The sequence below is a fragment of the Aythya ferina genome, assembly GCF_964211825.1.
Source record: "Aythya ferina genome assembly, chromosome: 2".
In the NCBI taxonomy this organism is placed as follows: domain Eukaryota; kingdom Metazoa; phylum Chordata; class Aves; order Anseriformes; family Anatidae; genus Aythya; species Aythya ferina.
In genome coordinates, this window is record NC_140297.1 from 17,224,441 (window position 1) to 17,242,267 (window position 17,827).

General features: G+C 36.7%; 1 protein-coding gene across 5 annotated transcripts in view; it reads left to right on the plus strand.

Annotated features, from left to right (window-relative positions):
• ODAD2 (outer dynein arm docking complex subunit 2) overlaps positions 1–17,827 on the plus strand; it is a 95,800-nt gene that overhangs the window by 58,024 nt on the left and 19,949 nt on the right. For 4 of the 5 annotated variants that reach the window (XM_084507378.1, XM_084507377.1, XM_084507379.1 and 1 more), the window contains exons 18-19: positions 9,992–10,180; positions 10,769–10,990. In XM_084507378.1, the coding sequence (XP_084363504.1) occupies positions 9,992–10,180; positions 10,769–10,990 (411 nt within the window). Of the gene's footprint in view, positions 1–9,991; positions 10,181–10,768; positions 10,991–13,148; positions 14,158–17,827 lie in introns of those variants that run through there. The other variant, XM_084507381.1, reaches the window with a different exon arrangement.

Consider the following 17,827-nt stretch of genomic DNA (forward strand, 5'->3'; position numbering starts at 1 on the left):
CTTAGGAGCCCAGTTCCTCCTGTAAAACACAACCTGAAATCTGGGAAGCAACAGGAAACTAAGAACGTAACCTATGTCTCCCAAACTGGGGAGCCTCAGATCCTAAGTGCAAAGCAGCTGCCTGAGAGCTTGAAGAACTTAAGCCAAAAAGCTTAGGAGCTCCTGGAGACCTGGCTTTCCAGCTGTTTGGCAGCCCATCCGGCAAGAAGTCAGGGATTCTGTGAAAACCAGAAGCCAAGCAGCCTGGCAGGCTACTCACCAGCCATCTGGCTGACAAGAGAAAAGATGAAGAGGCACGTTGGTAATTTAGCCTGCCTTTATGCCTGGTTTCTGTCAAAACTTTTCAAGAAGTCGTGTTCTTATGGAAGGTTTTGGTTCCATTCCATTAGCATTTTCTGATGGAATACTGTTCCACTGGAAAATATTTGACCAGCTTTTCTTGTAACTTAGTTTATAATAGCTACACATACTAGTCAACAGCTTGTCATGTAGCTTCTGTACTTTTAAATTAGACTTGCTAATTAGATTTAAAAATCTATAAAAAGCTTAAACCTCATCTTCCTCCCATTTTTTTCTTTTTCATCTCTCCTTTGTTTTTTCTTCTTGTCCATCTCACTTTTTTTCTGTCTTTACCCTCTCTCTTACCATATGTGACTTCCATAGATTTTAAGGCAAGAAAATAGCACGGAGATCTTTGTGTCTCATTTGCTGCATAATACAAACCAGAAAATTTCAAGCAATCATTTTATCTACCCCAGAAGCTTTTGATTGTACTATAACATATTTTATACTTCATGCTACTTGTTCAGATTCTCAGTGGTCCGTAATTGTAATTGGTAAAATATGATATGATTGCCTTCTCAAATACCACTCTAATTTATGGAACCATGCCAGAGTTGTAACAAGACAAACAATAGTTGTTATAACTATTTATTTTTTTGTGTTGTCACTGCATTGATTGTTTAGCTAGACTGTCCTCAGAACATTTCAATATTACTTTTTTGCAATGCTACAATATGAAACGACATTAGTACCAGCTATCTCACAAATATGTTAATAATTATATGAAGAAGTTTACTTAGACACTTATTCAGCTTCAATGTTTTGAGCGCTTACTTGGATTCAGTTCAACACAAATCCAATGGAAACAATGTTTAGTTTTTTCAATTAGTCAGTGTCATCAGTTTCTCATGCTTCCATTATTATAATGCTTTTCAAAATAATCTAAAGCAAATCATGATGTTTTCGCTACAGTGGCCTCAAAGGACTCTGATATTAGTAGTTTCATTGCTTCTGTGAAAAAAAAAAAAAGGATTTGGCATTTATCCAATACTGAACTTCAGTGAGAGTTATGAGGAGTAAAGTGGAGAAAGAGTAGGTGTAGTCTGCCAGGCTGAAAAGTAAGGAAAACAATAGACAAAAGGACATCCAAAATTTGTGTGAGTGACCATGAAGACATGTTTTCCCCACCAACTTTCAGAGGACATTCATTGCACGCTTTCTTGGGCTGTACACTTGACTAATGGACTTTGCCATTATTTCTTGAAGCTATCAATAGCAAATATACATGCCAAGTATTTAACTGCGTGATGAATTTAGCCCTGAAGAGCACAGAGTAAGGGATTCTGCTCTTCTAGGCTATGGAGTAGCACTGGAGCTATGTTAAAACTACTAATGTAACACTAAACCTGCTCTGGCATTACCTCTTTCAGTGAGGTGAAGAGGACAGGATAATATGTGTTGATTGTCTGCTATTACTTTTCCAGCAGATTGCATTTTCCCAACACACTGTACAGAGAAAGAGTTGTGAATTATAGTAAAAGAGGCTCATCTTGCAAGGGTTTCTTCATCAGTTCCACTACAGTGGAAGCCTTCACAGCTCTATAGACAGGAATAAAATTAGTCTTTAAATATAAAATAATTTGAATCAATATTACCATTGTGTTGTTTAATTTGAAAAATGAATAGAAACATCCTCATGCATTGTGTTTGACTTTTTTCCTTTTTTTCAGCTGTAATTTATAAATTTAAAAAAAAAAAACAGATATAAATGTGTTGCTTTTCTTTATTTTGAATTTTTAATTGGTTTGTGCATTAGGATAAGTCATTCGGTTGACCATAGGGCATGCAAATGGACTGCTTCCTTCACTGAAGAAAAGGTAGTTTAAAGATGACTCTTGCTAATTAGAGTTTATTTGCACAGCCATACCATCACTTTTCTGGGCAAAAGCATTTCAGTTTGACAAATCAGGTTTGACACCTTAAGCTTTTTAAGATGTTCTAAGAGTGAAATACTACTTGTTTTTAGTGGAGAAACTTTTATCTTTCAAGTGGAGTATTTTTAAAGATAAACACAATGTGTTTTTGTAATACGGTGTTTAGCTTTAAATCTTTCAAATAAAGAAACCAGTATTCACTTTGGAAGAAATAAGAAGGGAATCCAGTTACAGAAGAATTCAGTAGTGCCTGTTCAAATACTGTATGTCTCAACCTAAGGCTGATGAACTTTATTTACATAATGAAAATAGCCACAAACACACACACACACACATACACAAACCCAACAACCATATAATATGATGACAAGAGAAGTCAAAAATCTCAAGTGTTCTTCTTGAATAAATACCGAAAAGATCAAATGATTTTTCCAAACCTGTCTTTTCTGCAAATATTGTAATGCTTTCTGCTCCCAATTAAAATAAAAATAAAAACAGTGTAAAGCTGGTCTATCTCACAGTATTTCTGCTCTTGTCAGAAGCCAGTGTATAAATATTTGAAAAGGAAAAGTTAACTAAATTTTGTTGATAGGCATGCTCTTTAAGATGGAAATATATGACTAAAGAGTAACAGGATGAAGCTTTATTAGTACTGCAGGTAACTTTGCTGTCCTCAGCATATATGACAGACATTATTTTTACTGCTTGAAATTGCAAACTCCTCCCTTTGAATACAGTTTTGAAATAATATTTGTCATACTTCTTGAGGATAAAAAGAATTTCATTTTTACATAACTGTATTTAAATTGAACGGAGTGGTATTGTTCAGGCAATAGAAGTAAGGTTCTGTCACAATAAGTGAAGTGGGGGGAAATTAGCTAAATTAAATAAGTTTTTGTTACCTTTTGTTTATTTATTTATTTTTGTATACATATATCCTAAGATGTTCTTGAAGCTTTTCAAAATACTTTAAATTTGTTGATTAGCTTCACAAATAACATGAAATTAAATGTAGTTTGGTGGCTGTATTAATAGATCAGAGTTTGCAGTATATAAATGCGAAGTATAACTGTAGTCTTGGGCTGGAAATGGAACACTTTCCACTTCAAGTTCAGTATGAAAGTCATGTTATTAGCTAGTAGTAACCAAGTTGTACAGCGCAGACTTTGAAACAATGCCATTTACATTTCTGCAGTGAGTTTTAAGGACTACGAGTAAATGTGAAAGCTTAACACACACAAATAGCTGGAAATGACAAATCCTTTGGGTTAAGTCTCACAAAAAAAGTTGTGTTTTGATTGATTTATAAGGTCAAATCTAAAGATAGCTTTTCTTTCTACCTGAAACAAAAAGTACAAAAATATTTCCAAAGACATGTTTTATATTATTTCTCTTCTCTTATGTTACAAAACTATAGATGGAAATGCCTGAAGGAACTCTTCGATTTGGAAACTAAAATCACAGAAATTTCTTTAGCCTTTAAAGTATGGACAGCTATCTGATCATTAATATAAGTATACTCAAAGATTCAAAAGAATTGAATCCAGACCTCTGCAATCAGAAGCACAACTTCATATAATTTCCTCAAATGAAGATATCTTTAAATGATGACAATTGTATATAATACATAAACATTTCAGTAAAAGTAAATGAAGTAGAAATTTACTGTACAAAGCAAGTATGTGGTTTTGCTAAATGATATCAAAAAGATTGCATTTGTTGTTTAAATTCTTTGAAAGAAAAAGTAACATAATGGATTTTAAAGCTCTCATTTCAGTCCTTCTTTCTGCTCATTGTTCTTCAAATTTCTTGCTTTTTTGCTTTTCCCTTTGTCTTGCACAGACCACCAGACTACACCCACAATCACACTTGGGAAACTTTCCTGACATGTGGTTTCTGCAGTTTCCCTCTGCTTTTCATCACTGGTAGAATGTTCTGTCCTTGTGTTTAGCTGGTTTCACAGACGATTATTGAAACTCCTTTCTTTTACTTACTGCTTGATTGTTTATATATTATTCTGTCAGTTTAATATGACCATACATTTTTACAAAATGTGGAAAGTGCAAGCTAGTCAGAAGAGAAATTTTACAAATAGGGTTATAATTATCTGGAGAGAAAATATGTACAGGTAGCAAAATGTAAGATTTTCATGTTAGTTCATTAGGGTGGGATACAGATTATCTTCTTTCTTCACAAAACTTCTTAAAGAACATGAATAATACACAGATAGCTGAACCATCCAGAAGAGCAGGATCATTTGCATTTATAGCTGAGCCCCTTACAAATCTTAGACACTTACTGTAGAGTTTACTTGTTGAACAGAAACCTTTCTTATTTATTGAGCCAATATTTAGACACGGCTTCTGGAGTAAGTTTCAAGAAATTGAAGTAAATGTAAAATATCCATTCTTCTAGCCATTTAGCTCTTTGATACATATAGTAAGAAATTTATTTGTAGGATTTTTCTCTGTGAGCCATTTTTTCCAGCTTTTACTCAAGTTTTAAAATTCCAAGTAAGGCATGAAAATGCCTATCAAGAAATACTGTTTTAATTCAAGTGATTGTCTGCAGGCTTATTTACATTGTGGTATATTCTTACTAAATATATACATAGTATATACTAGCGATGATAAACTTTTATCCTAGAGTACTCATGGGAAACATGCTGCAAGCCCACCTCACTTTACATGCAGCTCACATGGTAACAGGATTGGCAGAGTGCTGCCCTTCCTTCGTTGCTTCTCTCAGCTGCTTCTCTGAATCACAAACATATGTTGTCCTTCTGCATAAACATCTAGATCCCCTTTTAATTTCTGTTAGGACCTGTATTATTTGTTCATTCTGTTAATTTTAGGACTTCAGCCCAAAGTTTGCTACTGGATATTACCTTTCTTCACACGCCTTGGCTTCTGGTTTTGATCCTCAAACAGTATGGCTTTAACCTTTCCCTTCCAGTCTCAAGAATTTCCCTGCCTGTGTTAGAAAATACTACATTCCTGATGGGGCTACCCACTGCTTTTGCTTTCTGTGTGAAGGAAACATCACAGCTAAGAGTTCTGCTTAGCATGTAGACCCAGAACTAAAGAAGTAGGAAATTTTATTTTCCAAGACCATGAGCGATTTGATGGATTTGCTCAGCAAAACTAACACAATACAATTGGAGTCATACTCTGCTAATAAATCAGCTCTGAAAAAGAAATAAATATAATCAAAACCATTCTTGGTCTTATGGTCACTCCTTAGCCCTAGGAAAGTTCACACTGTCCATGTTTGCACTTTCATGAAGTCCTAAGACCTTTCAGTTCAAAAGGGTTTCAGGAGAAAGTCTGTTAGATTTTATTCAAAATTATCCTATTGACCTGTTGAGGGAAGTGTATAAATGAAATTCCACTTGTAGCCCTTTCTTTCCATCTCTGCATTTTTTTTTTTTTTACCATCACTGACATACACAGGCTAAAATTTCTTCCACAAATTTACTTCTGACCACTTAGCCAGTCACTTTTGCTCTCTTTCTGTGTAATAAGAGTTTGACAGCAGGCTGTCCAATGCCACCTTTGTACAGCAAGATGTCACGAAGAATCTGCTCAGATCTATTTTCTCCTTCAGAGTTTCTAACTGTTCTTTTCAGAAGAACATGCTCTTGGTGCTGATAGATGATTGCAGATCTTTCTTAGTACTAGTAATAAGGTTAGCATTCTTAAAGCGTATTTAGTTGGATCAGTTTTTGGATCCATGTGCCTTCACTATCTTATTTTTGCCTTGGATTTCTAAAGTATTATTGTCATTCAGCCCTGTATTTCTGTGTCCTGGCCGTCAGCTCTGGTAAAATCCAGTGTCATGCGGAATTTCATAAAGGAGGATGAATAAAAGGTCTCATCCCAGCAAGTGACACAAGTTTTTCCTTTTCTCCTTCCTTCCAACTTAGAAACAATGGCAGCTGCTGCCAAAGAAAGGAGTATGTAAACCAAAAGAGTCACTATATCCATTAGGTTGATAGAAGTTCTATCAGATCATCACTAGAAGGATTTTTCAATCAATGTTTGTTCTTCTTAGGTAACTTCTTGGCATTATCTGGCCGGCTGTACCCACAAAGATCTTACCTACATGATTTCATTTTCAGGCCTTAATCTACCTGAATTTAGCAATAGTCTTGGCACCATTCTTTAAAAGAGCCAGAAATACTCTGCTGATTGCAAGTAGAATAATTATTTAGAGGAAACAGTCTTGGTTTTATACCCCTACTCTATGCAAAGAAGTCCTGTAATGGAAGACTTTGCTTTTGAAGGTCCTTTTTGACAGCAAGGAGCTCTCTAGCTCCCCATAGAGAAGGTTTTCAAATAATTCAAAATGAACATGATTTCAAAAGAAGCTGTTCAAATAATTGAACAGCTATGCTAAGATCCATTGGAGTGCTCCAGTTCATTTTTAGAAGGCATTACTTAACTTAGTTTCTTACAGTCCATGCTATTTGTTGCCTCCTAGCCCTCTCAAAGTAGACACCAGGGGTTCTTCAGAGATGCAGTGCTCTGACCATCACTGCTCCTCAGCATCAAGTACTTCATGTTGCTCAAATGCAAACTGGAGATACAAAGAAATATCATCGTTTACATATTTCATGACTAGGACTTCTTAGATATTGTTATCAAGAAGGGTTTTATCTCAGAGCTCAAGATTAGCTCTTAAATCAAGTATACGTCTGACCAAGTGATTGGAAAGGCTCCTGCCTGGGGCCTTAATTCCTGCTGTTATTATCAGATTTACATTTAATATATTTCACTTAAATGCATCATTTAATGCATCCTCTAAATCAAAACACCTGCCACCTAAGTGTGTGCTTATCAGATGTCCTCTGAAGCTTTAATAGGCCCTGCTAATGTCACTGTAAACAGCAATAAAGAATCCACCACATACAGCTGTCTAAACAGTATCAATGGAGTTCTCAAAGATAATGCTCTCCAGTTTTATCTTGATAGTTGTCTTCAACTAGATACACAGTTTAAGAGCTCCTGCCTTTCTGTTCTTTCTTTTCCTATCAAACTTCACATAGTGATCATTTCATTCTTGTACCCTCAAGTTCAGGATTATTTTGTTTTCTTTTAGCCTGTTTCTAACAGATTTCTAAAACTCTTAATCCAATAGTGCTTCCTTTTAGGAACCAGATCCTTTAATGGGATTGTATCTAATCCTGTCCTTTTAATGCAAATGCTCTTTGATCTTGTTTACCATACTGACTTTTCTAGTTGTTTGTAAAGACAGTGCCCTGGTTCCTAACCCTTTTGCGAATAACAAGATTTGCGCACTAGTGGCATACTTTTGGTAAATAGTTTTCCATAAAAATTAGATGACCGTCAAAGAATACCTGAAGTTTTTGCCCATGGTGTTTCTGACTTTTATGTATTTCTTGATTAACAGTTCACTTGCTAAAGTTTTGCTCAACAGCAATCCTTTTTAGCCACAGTGTAGTCATTTGCTGGTTTCTATATTCACTGGACATTGAACTTCATGAGAACTGTTCATCTTTCCATATCAACACCTGAAAGGTTGAAAATCTACCAAAAAATGTTGGGCTGGATTATAGATTATGAACATATATAAACATATATATGAATATATATAAAGAAGTGCTAATAAAACACATATATCTATGCTCAGTATAAAGGTCTACTCAACTAAAGTAACTGAAGGGCCCAATCAAACAACAAAGTGATTTCTTCAGGTAACGTTATAAAGTTTTATACCCTCAGGTTATGCACTTGAAGTTCATTCCACTCCATTGTTAATTATTATGCTTGCAATAAAGTTTCTGGAAATGATGTTTCATTTTGCAGTGTTGTGTCTTAGGCTTTGTGTAACTAGGCATCCTAAGAACCTTTTCTAGGTGGTTGGCAGAATGCTGCTTGGAATTACCCACAGATTGAATAAACGTGTAAAAAAACATTTGAAGAAGTTGATGCTTTTATATTCTGGCATCGTTTCTGTCTATGAGGAAGCTGAAAAGAGGTTGACTAAAGTCACGTAATCTTACATGGTGGAACATCTTACCAAAGAAATGGCAATATGTTTCTTTTCAGACATTTTTAACAGACTGCGGTGAATCTTGGTGTACAGCATTGGTCAGTGACTATGTAATTTAATCAGTTAAGAAACTGTACTTAAACAAACTTAGATTTATATCCTGTGTGCTTTTAAGGGTACATGAAGTACTGTATGCTGCATGTCACTTTATCAGATAACTGCCAGTTCCCATTTGCCTGAGGCAACCAAATGAATTCCATACCTGTTAGTTCAGTCTTGCAGTGCCAAAGCTGACGGTTTTCTGTTTTACGCATTAAATGTAAACATGTGCTTGCTAATTTGAGTTGACTAATAAACACAAAAATGTGAGAGCAGCCAATTCTGTGCTAGACCACAGGTTCACTCACCCAGTATTCTGTTATATTCTATACTGGCCTACAAGGGGATGCCTAAGGAAATGTAGAAGAATGGGGCAAACTTGTAGCAGTGGCTCCCCTCCCAAGAACTCTCTCCCACCTTTGAGGAATCTGTGGCCCAGAAACTTTTCAAATCAGAGGGAATACTTTTCAATTAAATAACACTTAATTATATATTTTTTTCTGTGAAATTGTCTTGTCAATTTCAAACAAAAATCTTTTAACATCTACTAGGAGCAGCTGAGGGAACTGGGGTTGTTTAGTCTGGAGAAGAGGAGGCTCAGGGTAGACCTCATTGCTCTCTACAACTACCTGAAAGGAAGGTGTGGGGGCTAGGGATCGGCCTCTTCTCACAGGTAACTAGTGATAGGAATAGAGGGAACAGCCTTAAGTTGCACCAGGGGAGGTTCAGGTTGAAAATGAGGAGACATTTCTGCTCAGAAGGAGCAGTCAGGCATTGGGACGGGTTGCCCATGGAGGTGGAAGAGTCACCGTCCCTGGGGGTGTTCAAGGAAAGGTTGGACCTGGCGCTTAGGGACATGGTTTAGTGGGTGACATTGGTAGTATGGTGATTGTTAGAGCAGATGATCTTTTCCAACCTTGATGATTCTATGATACAGTTCTGCTGCAAGGACTTCAACATCATAACTATTCTCTGTTTGAAATTAATGTTGTTTTATTCTGAACATACCATGTTTAGTTTCTATTTTATTTTCTAAAAGCATATTTAGACATTCTTGTAGAGTTGTTTTTGTATCCACTAGCCACATTTTATGTTGATCATACTCTAAAGTGTACCTTGGTTCCCTCAGTTGCTGTCAAGACTTGTGTAGCTGCCTCTTGAATAAGTTTGCAAGTACTCCTGAATACTCATTTGCATTGATATAAGAAAAGAACATTACCACTCTTTTGTCTTAGCTGTCAGACTTAATGTGAGAAACAGAAGACAGTAGGAGAGCCTAAACAGGGGTGTCTATTTGGTGTTTAAGATGCCCGAGGGTATATGAGGCACATGCCTGGCAAGTACAGCAGGTAAGATAAACTTGCACACCTTTGGAAGTGACAGCTTGAAGTCATAAAGAATACCCGGTGTCATCTAAAATGGCACTAGATACCTTTATTTAGGCATTGAATTTCTGCTTACATGGTGCTATTTAAAACAGTCTAACTCTTATCTGTCAGTCAAGAGTTTTGAGTTCCAAATTGTCCATATTTCTTAGTGAAGGTGACAGAACACTACCTGCAGTTTTGAATAATTATGTCATGCCAATCTCTCTTTTTTTTAACATTCACATAAAATTTATATTAAATATTTTAAAATAATGTTTCTTATGAATTGTTTAGGATGCTGGGGAGATGGTTCGGTCCTTTGTCGGTGGCTTGGAACTGATAGTCAATCTGCTAAAATCAAAGAATAAAGAAGTTTTAGCAAGTGTATGTGCTGCCATTACAAATATAGCTAAAGATAAAGAAAATTTAGCTGTTATAACAGATCACGGAGTTGTCCCTCTGTTGTCTAAACTAGCAAACACAGTAAGTAAACATACTATATTAAGTATCATACTAAACATACTATATTAAGTACCTGAGTTTCTTATATCAATCTGCATTATACCCAACTAAAAGGTTGTGACATGAGTGATAGATTTTGCAGCAGCTATCAGGAAGAGATGCAGAATTCCTCCTCCACAAGATGTATATTGGACATGAAAGCACTCTGTGGCTGGTACTAAAATTGCTTTGGAAGATGAGCTTCATTTTAATAATCACTGTTGCTGAATATTGCTTTTCAGAAATGCAGCTGCTGTATGGAAAAAGTACAAAGGGTTGAGAGAGCAATAAATCTGAAATGCACAGAGAATCTTAGTGATGGGCTATATGTTAAATTTTAATGCTAATCTTACCTGATTTCCAGTCAGTCTAAAAGCACCTTTAAAATAATATAAAAATTCACTGCACTTCTTACAAAGAGGGCTCCATGCCTCATAGTGCACTCCAATTTTTAATTATATTACAATTAAAATAGGACATAAAAAATGTTTTAGAATACAGTACTGCTTTCCTATGAAATTTTTATTGTATTATATTGTTTTTAATTTATTATGTTTTTACCTTTTTCAGAACGATGACAAATTAAGACGTCACTTAGCAGAGGCCATTTCTCACTGTTGCATGTGGGGAAGCAATAGAGTTACCTTTGGAGAGAGCAAGGCTGTAGCTCCCTTAGTGCGTTACTTGAAGTCAAATGATCCTTTGGTTCATAGAGCTACAGCTCAGGCTTTATATCAACTTTCAGAGGATCCCAGCAACTGTATCACCATGCATGAAAACGGAGTGGTGAAGGTGAGGTGGAAATTTTCTTATTTGGCTCGATCAAAAAAGACCTTTCTTTTGAAATAGTTTTTGAATGCTGCTGTGTACCTCAAATATTCTGAGCTTTCCCTTAGAAAAGTTCGATTAAGTAGTGAAATAGGGAAGAGCAGTGCTAGAGTTATCACAGCCTGGTGGTTGTTGAGATGTGGACATTCACCTTTAGAGTGCTTGACTTGACTTGACCTCAGCTGGTAGTGACATTACATCAGCATTTTATCAGCATGGAAAGTTGGCCAATGTGACAGGAAGCCACCTTGGAACTGCGTGTAACCGGATTTGGGAACAAATTAAAATTAAAAATGAAACAAAGGCTTAGTTTACCTGGAGCTGTTTCAGTGAGTTCTGTATTCACTTATAAGAAATTGTATTTTAGGAGTTAAGCATGAGAATATTCTCCAAAGGCCTTTCTCTAGAAATAATTTTTCTATCAAAAAGATTTCTATCAGTTTTATCTCACAAGTTGAAGACAGTAAAGTTATTTCACAGGAAAGAGAAGGATTATGGCCTTAGAGATAGAAATTTTAGGAATTGTCAATTTTTACAAATTTCTGATGATGTGATTTTATAGTAATTCCATCTGAGTCTAGGTTCATTTTCAGCATGCAATAAAATGCATAAAAGCATTTATTTGCACTTGCAGATAAGTAGGGATATGCAAAAAATATCATAGGTGTTTTGTTTTTACATTGTTCACAATGTTCTGGAATTGCTACAGTATGTTAAAGGGGAGAAAAGAGAACTGATAAAAGGAAAAGTGAATTATAAAATAAATGAACTTGGATTAACTTAGTTGCATGCATCTAAGCATTTTGCTCGGGGTGCGCTTTCCCTTTCTTGTGTACAAGAAACTTGTATTTTTGTAATGAAATGGACAAGTGTTTGATTACATAATAGTATGTGGCTCCAGCACAGAACCAAAGTGGAAGTTTCTGCCACCTCATAATTGATGGATGGCCTAAACATCTGAGAGCGTATATGACCAATTCTCATCACATGGGCCATAATAGGCATGCATTTGTATTCTATAAGCACGTATACATTATTAATATGACAGGAAGCAGCTACATTTTGGTCCATCACAAGATTAACTACCAGGGTAGTGGTGGAGCTGAAAAGGATGAGGGGTTTGGTTCAGCAAGCAGAACATGAGCCAATGGGGTGCCCTGGGAGTGATAAAGGCTGACAGCATACTGGGCTGTGTTAGCAGCAGCATAACCTATAGGTCAGAGTTAGTGACTTAGCACTTGTTAGATCACATCAGGTGTCTACTTTGGGCTCCCATGTCAAGAAAGATGTGGATTAATCCGAGCAAATCCAGCGGAAGGCCACCATGGTGGTTGGGAACTGAAGTGCGTAGCTTGTGAGGGAACCGAACCTGTCTAGCTTTGAGAAATAAGACCTTTGGATAGGGATCCCTAATAGCAACCTGCCGGTATCTAAGAGAAATTTAGCGAGGAAATGGAGGCAGGCTCTTTACTGAATTGCGTGATAGGAGGATACGAGACAGGGATCATAAATTGAAATTGCTGGGTTCCATCTGGACAAAAGGAAAAAAAAATCTACCAGGAGGGTAATATAACACTGGAACATTTTCGTACGGTGGTTGGGAAGTCTCCATCCAAGAGAATTTCAAGACCTGCCTTGACAAAGCCATCAGCAGTCTGAATTCAGTGTTGACCCTGCTTTAAGTACTAGGTCAGCCTAGATGACCTCATGAGATACCTTCCAACCTGAGTGATTCAGATCATCTGATTTCTAGCAGATGAAAAATAATGAGTGATCTTTGCAAAACCCCTCTTCACTATGTTTTGTTAGTGAAGCAGTACACGGCTTCTCAGTGTACTTTATTGATCCATACCTGTGGCATATCCAATTAGCGAAAATAGCCGTATTTGTCATAATAGGGTTTGCCATTTAGTATGCAGAAGCAGCCACTCTATGTAATGTTGATGACACTGTACTTTGTCAGGTGGGTATCTCAAAAGAAATATTGTTAGAGGAACAGCTAAAATCACTCTGTTGTTTAGGTAGTTATGGAAATGTGTAGGATAAGGTAGCTGAATTCCACTTTTTATCATTAAGAAATGGAATATTCATTCCATGAACAGAAAATTCACTTGAATTTTAGGTCTGCTCTGCAAATGTAAGGAACTAAGAGATGGCAGTGTGTTCTCACCTACCTGGAAGTATTTCAGAACTCTCCAAGGTTTGACTAATCCTCCTCTGTAGTTCACATGATCTCATTGTGGGGGGAAAGCAGTTTGACTGTAAACAAAACTGGTTCCATATTGAATCTTTAAAATGCAGCTAAACCTGATCAAGAATTAAGAGCTTAAAGAAGAGCATTAAGATGAAAACACCTGTTACAACACTTTGTCATGAGGGACCTAGAATAATTCTTCATTACTTATAAGTATTGCAATGTGCAAAAGTCTTGGGAAGGGTTTTTGGAGGTGATGTAGAATATCATTATAACAGTCAAAGGCCCCACTGTTGATTCATGCCATAAGCTCCTCAGTTTGGTAAACTGGAATCTTCTCATAGCTAGGAGGTGACTGTGAAACAAATGCATAGGTGGGAAAACACAATGATTCCTTAGTGCTCAGTTATTATTGGCAGTAAAAATGAACTGTGCTTGGAAAGCATTAACTTACCTTGAGGATTAGCTTTTACCAACCCCCCACCAAAGCAAAAAGAATGGAAGTTTGGCAGAGTGTTTTTTCAGATAAATTGAGTCAAACTACTCAGATGGCAGATGCCGTCCAAACCAAAGCCTGACAGCGAATGCACAGTCAAATGTAGTAAGTTACTATAAACCTCTGAGATCTGTCCAGCTCTTCAAGTAAGCTGTCTTCTGTTCAATGTCCTCCCGCAGTCAGTGTGTATAGTAGAGACTCTGAAGCCTAGAGTCACCCACCCAGTTTGTAGCAATGGGAAATTTATTATTGTAATATGAGCCTTTAAAACAAGTTTGATGCTTTTAAAATTAAAATAAATGAATTATTGTAAGAAATCCATCCAGCTGAACAAATTCTTTAAGCATGTCTCATACTTAGGACTAAGAGCTGTACCTAACTAGGTGAGCTACATGTTTTTTGTTCTTGTTTTTAATTCAATGCCTGCATACATTTCATTTCTCTCTCTGTCACATTCCAGTGAACCTTCATGGAAGTGCTTAATTACAGATGCCACAGACATTTAATCTGGATAATATGAAAGTAATTACACATACCTAAACAAACAAATACACTCTTCACAAATAGTATTTCTGTACTGTTTAATTATTCAGATGTTTTAAAATTGCGTTTTATGGAAACTTTGTTCTGACACAATGACTATAAATACATCTGTTATAAAAGCTCTATTTGTTCAAGTCTGTAAGAAATCATTAACACAAGGTGAATTGATAAAATAAATAGGTATGCCTAAACAGGGGGACCCCTGGAGCAGTTCCCAGCTCTTGTGTCCAGGTGCACAGCCTGGCCACATACTGACTGCATATTGAGGCTAAACCTGGATGCACACCAGGTTGCATTCTGGCTTGTGCTGGAAAAAAAAAAAAAAAAAAAAAAGCAGGTGCAGAAGAAAGACTGGAACCACAACATGTATAAACAATTGGGAATCAGGACTGCAGGACGTACTACAAAATTCATTTGCCTTTCAACTAATATATACGCACAGAGAATCCACTACCAGAGTATGCATTGAAGTTACCATGACTCAGAGATCCGTGTTAATAAACTGCAAAAGTCTTTGACCCTGTTCTGTTCTCCCTACACCATAAAGTGACAGATGTGCAGTGAGAGGTCATCAGACCGAGTTTTCTGAGCTATCTTGAGATTTCTTATTGGTATAGCTTTGTTAGCACAGAGCTCAGTATTAGATTTACCTTATCCTAGTACTATAATGCAGTACAGGCATATCCATGTTAAAAAAAAAAAAAAGAGAGGAAAAAAAAGGTGTGTAGTTTGCTTTCAACCCTATCATATAAGGGATGGAGTTCTCCCAAGCACAAGAGGAAAATACCTGAGACCATCTGGAACTTCTAACCCTAAATAAAGGGTGTCTTAATTAGCAGTTATCCTGCTGTGAGATTTCCAATCATTTTCTAAGGCTTATACTATTGTGTTAACTACCTGGAATAGCAAAACAGCAAAGCAATGTAGAACAACAGATAGGCCTTTTTGTAGGATTTAGATACAAGTGGATATAGCAGATCAGCAAGACATAGCAGTTCTATCTAGTGAGGATGATCATATAATAAGTGAAGCTTGGTGGACAGTTTGAGAAAATATGTTCTGATGGACTTAAAGCAGTTTCTCCAGAAGTTCTAGCAAAATTGGCTTTGTTCAGTGTTGCCAGAGCTGAGCAGATCACGAAGCACAACATGGACACCATGATAGCTGGCCAATACAGCAGTACTTATGAACTTGACTTTTATGCTGGCATTGTTGGAGTTACCATCAGGAATCAATTACTGGAGTTTCAGAAAGGCTAAAGAGAAATTCCCAGATGGAAAGGAGAGTGGGTGGAGGAGGTTTATTAACTCAAATGGAAGAGTCAGTACAATGCTAAATCCTGCCTGATCTGTTCAGTTGGTCTACCAGGCACAGGTAAGACAAACTGCAGCACTACTGCGTCTGTGCTACTGGGTATCTTTGCACTGCACTTCTGTACCATGATGATCACAGAATATCTGGGAGTTTTCATTCTTCTAGTCCCTCCAATGAAGAGCTGACTGAAAGCATTCTTTTGTATTTATGTAGAGATTGTTGTGTTCAGATTCTTCCATAAATCATTATATTTTTGCTTCTGGAAAATTTGTCTGGGTTCTTTTGATTTTTTTTTTTCCCCATCCTTTTACCAGATTCTGGTATTTCGGTAATCATGCCTGGTTGGGTTAATGGCACAGCTGCTGTAGTTCTGACTTGGTTGCAATAAATGCAGAATCCCAGATGTTTTTTAGCACATATTCACGTGCTGTGTTCACATGCACAGAAAGTCTGAAGCTTCAGGGAAACATTTACTCTGCATGAATGACACAGTTGCTGAGTGCTTGAACAGTTGGTCAGAGACTTTCTCAAAGCATCAGACTTCTGACTAGTCACTGTGTAGTGTGTATGTACGTGTTTCTGTTCAGGACACCAGGAATAAATATATATAGGGAAACTAGTTTGAGGCAGATATTTATATTTCACATTTTTGCTACTGCTGCAAACAGTGTTTGCTAATTACTTGTGTCAAAGCAACAGGTGTATGTGCACAGCTGTGGGAGAAAGACAGGGTTCCTAGTTCTCACCTATTCATGGCTGTACCCAAAGTACAGGCAGTTTTCTCATGCAAGGCTATGTAACAAAAATGTCAGGAAATACTGGTGTATGTCAACTGCCATGTGAAATTTGGAGTGGGAAAACAAGACGATATTGGAGGAAGTTTAGAAAGGCAGTTCATGATTTTTTTCTTGTATGTTCAGTTCCATGCTCAATATTCTTATGACTAGGAATGAAACAATTGTTATGACCTGTGACAGACGAATCAATGCTTTCTTTCTATCAAACACCAGAAAATATTTCCTCTTTCTAAAGTAAAAATTAATGTGTGTACTGGAAAAGAAATTTGTTTTTACAAAGACCAAGTAATGACGTGGGACATTAGAACACAGGATAAATTTTTAGACGTTACACTAAAGACCAGGCATCACTGTGTTTTCAAGATGGGAAATAGCTGTCCACAGACCAAGGAAGAAGAGAAATCCAGCAGTGTATTAAGAGTTTATAGCCAAGATAAGCAGAAGCAGGCAACATTCATCGCACTTGAGTCTCTTACAATTGAGAGAAGAGAAATAGGAAACATCACAGACGACTAGAATTCTTCAGCCATCACCACATTCTCCATGGATACAGCAGAAAACCCCTCACAAAATGTAGCTGTTGCAAAGGAACAAAGATTTCTACCTATGGTTGAGTGCTATTGAAACCTTAGAACAAACAAAATTGTTCATGAAAAGATCTTGGCTAAAAAGCACAGGTTTTTACAGGGTTACTCTTTTAAGGTGAGTTGTAGAAAGACTGTTCTGCAAGGTGCAGATGGATGAGGAAGTACAATTTCTTTAGCAGTGAAAAGATGAGTCTAAACATGTGCTAGAGGAAGAATTCAAGTCATCTGAAAATCCTGAGAAAATATTTAAATCGTTGGCTTTTCCTAGAGGCCATGTCACCATATTAAACTAATACAACACTTCTCTGTGTTAGAGCCACATTTTTTCTTGGTTTTCTTGGCAAGTTGTAGAATGGGATATGCTTTTGAAGTGGATGAGTTGGGGTGGTGTTGTATATAGGCGCTTATGAAATGGCTCATAATAAGCCTTCTAAACTACTTCAGATATTTGGAAAGATTCAAAGAAATATGTGGAAGTGAGAAACATGTAACTGAGTATTCCTGGGCATTCTTACTTTGCAAATGAAGGAAGATGAAAGATATTCTTTTGTGAAAGTCAACTTTGGGCTTTGTTGGTTTTTTTTTTTGTCAAATATGATTATTCTTTCTGTAAAGATGGCCTAGGAAGCTTGAATGGCTTCATCACAGAGTTGAGGCCAGTCTTCTATGATGAGGCTAATGAGACTTCTGAGGAGATTATTAAAGTCAAGAGAAAAAAAAAAAAAAAAAAAAAAGTAAGAACAAGTGAAAATAAGCACACAAAATCATGATGTGAAAGAACAAAATTCATCATTCATCTTAACTTTAAATGTTTATGCTGTGGACAAACCCTTCTGAGGTAGTCACCTAAGTTCCTGTAGTAGTAAAGGA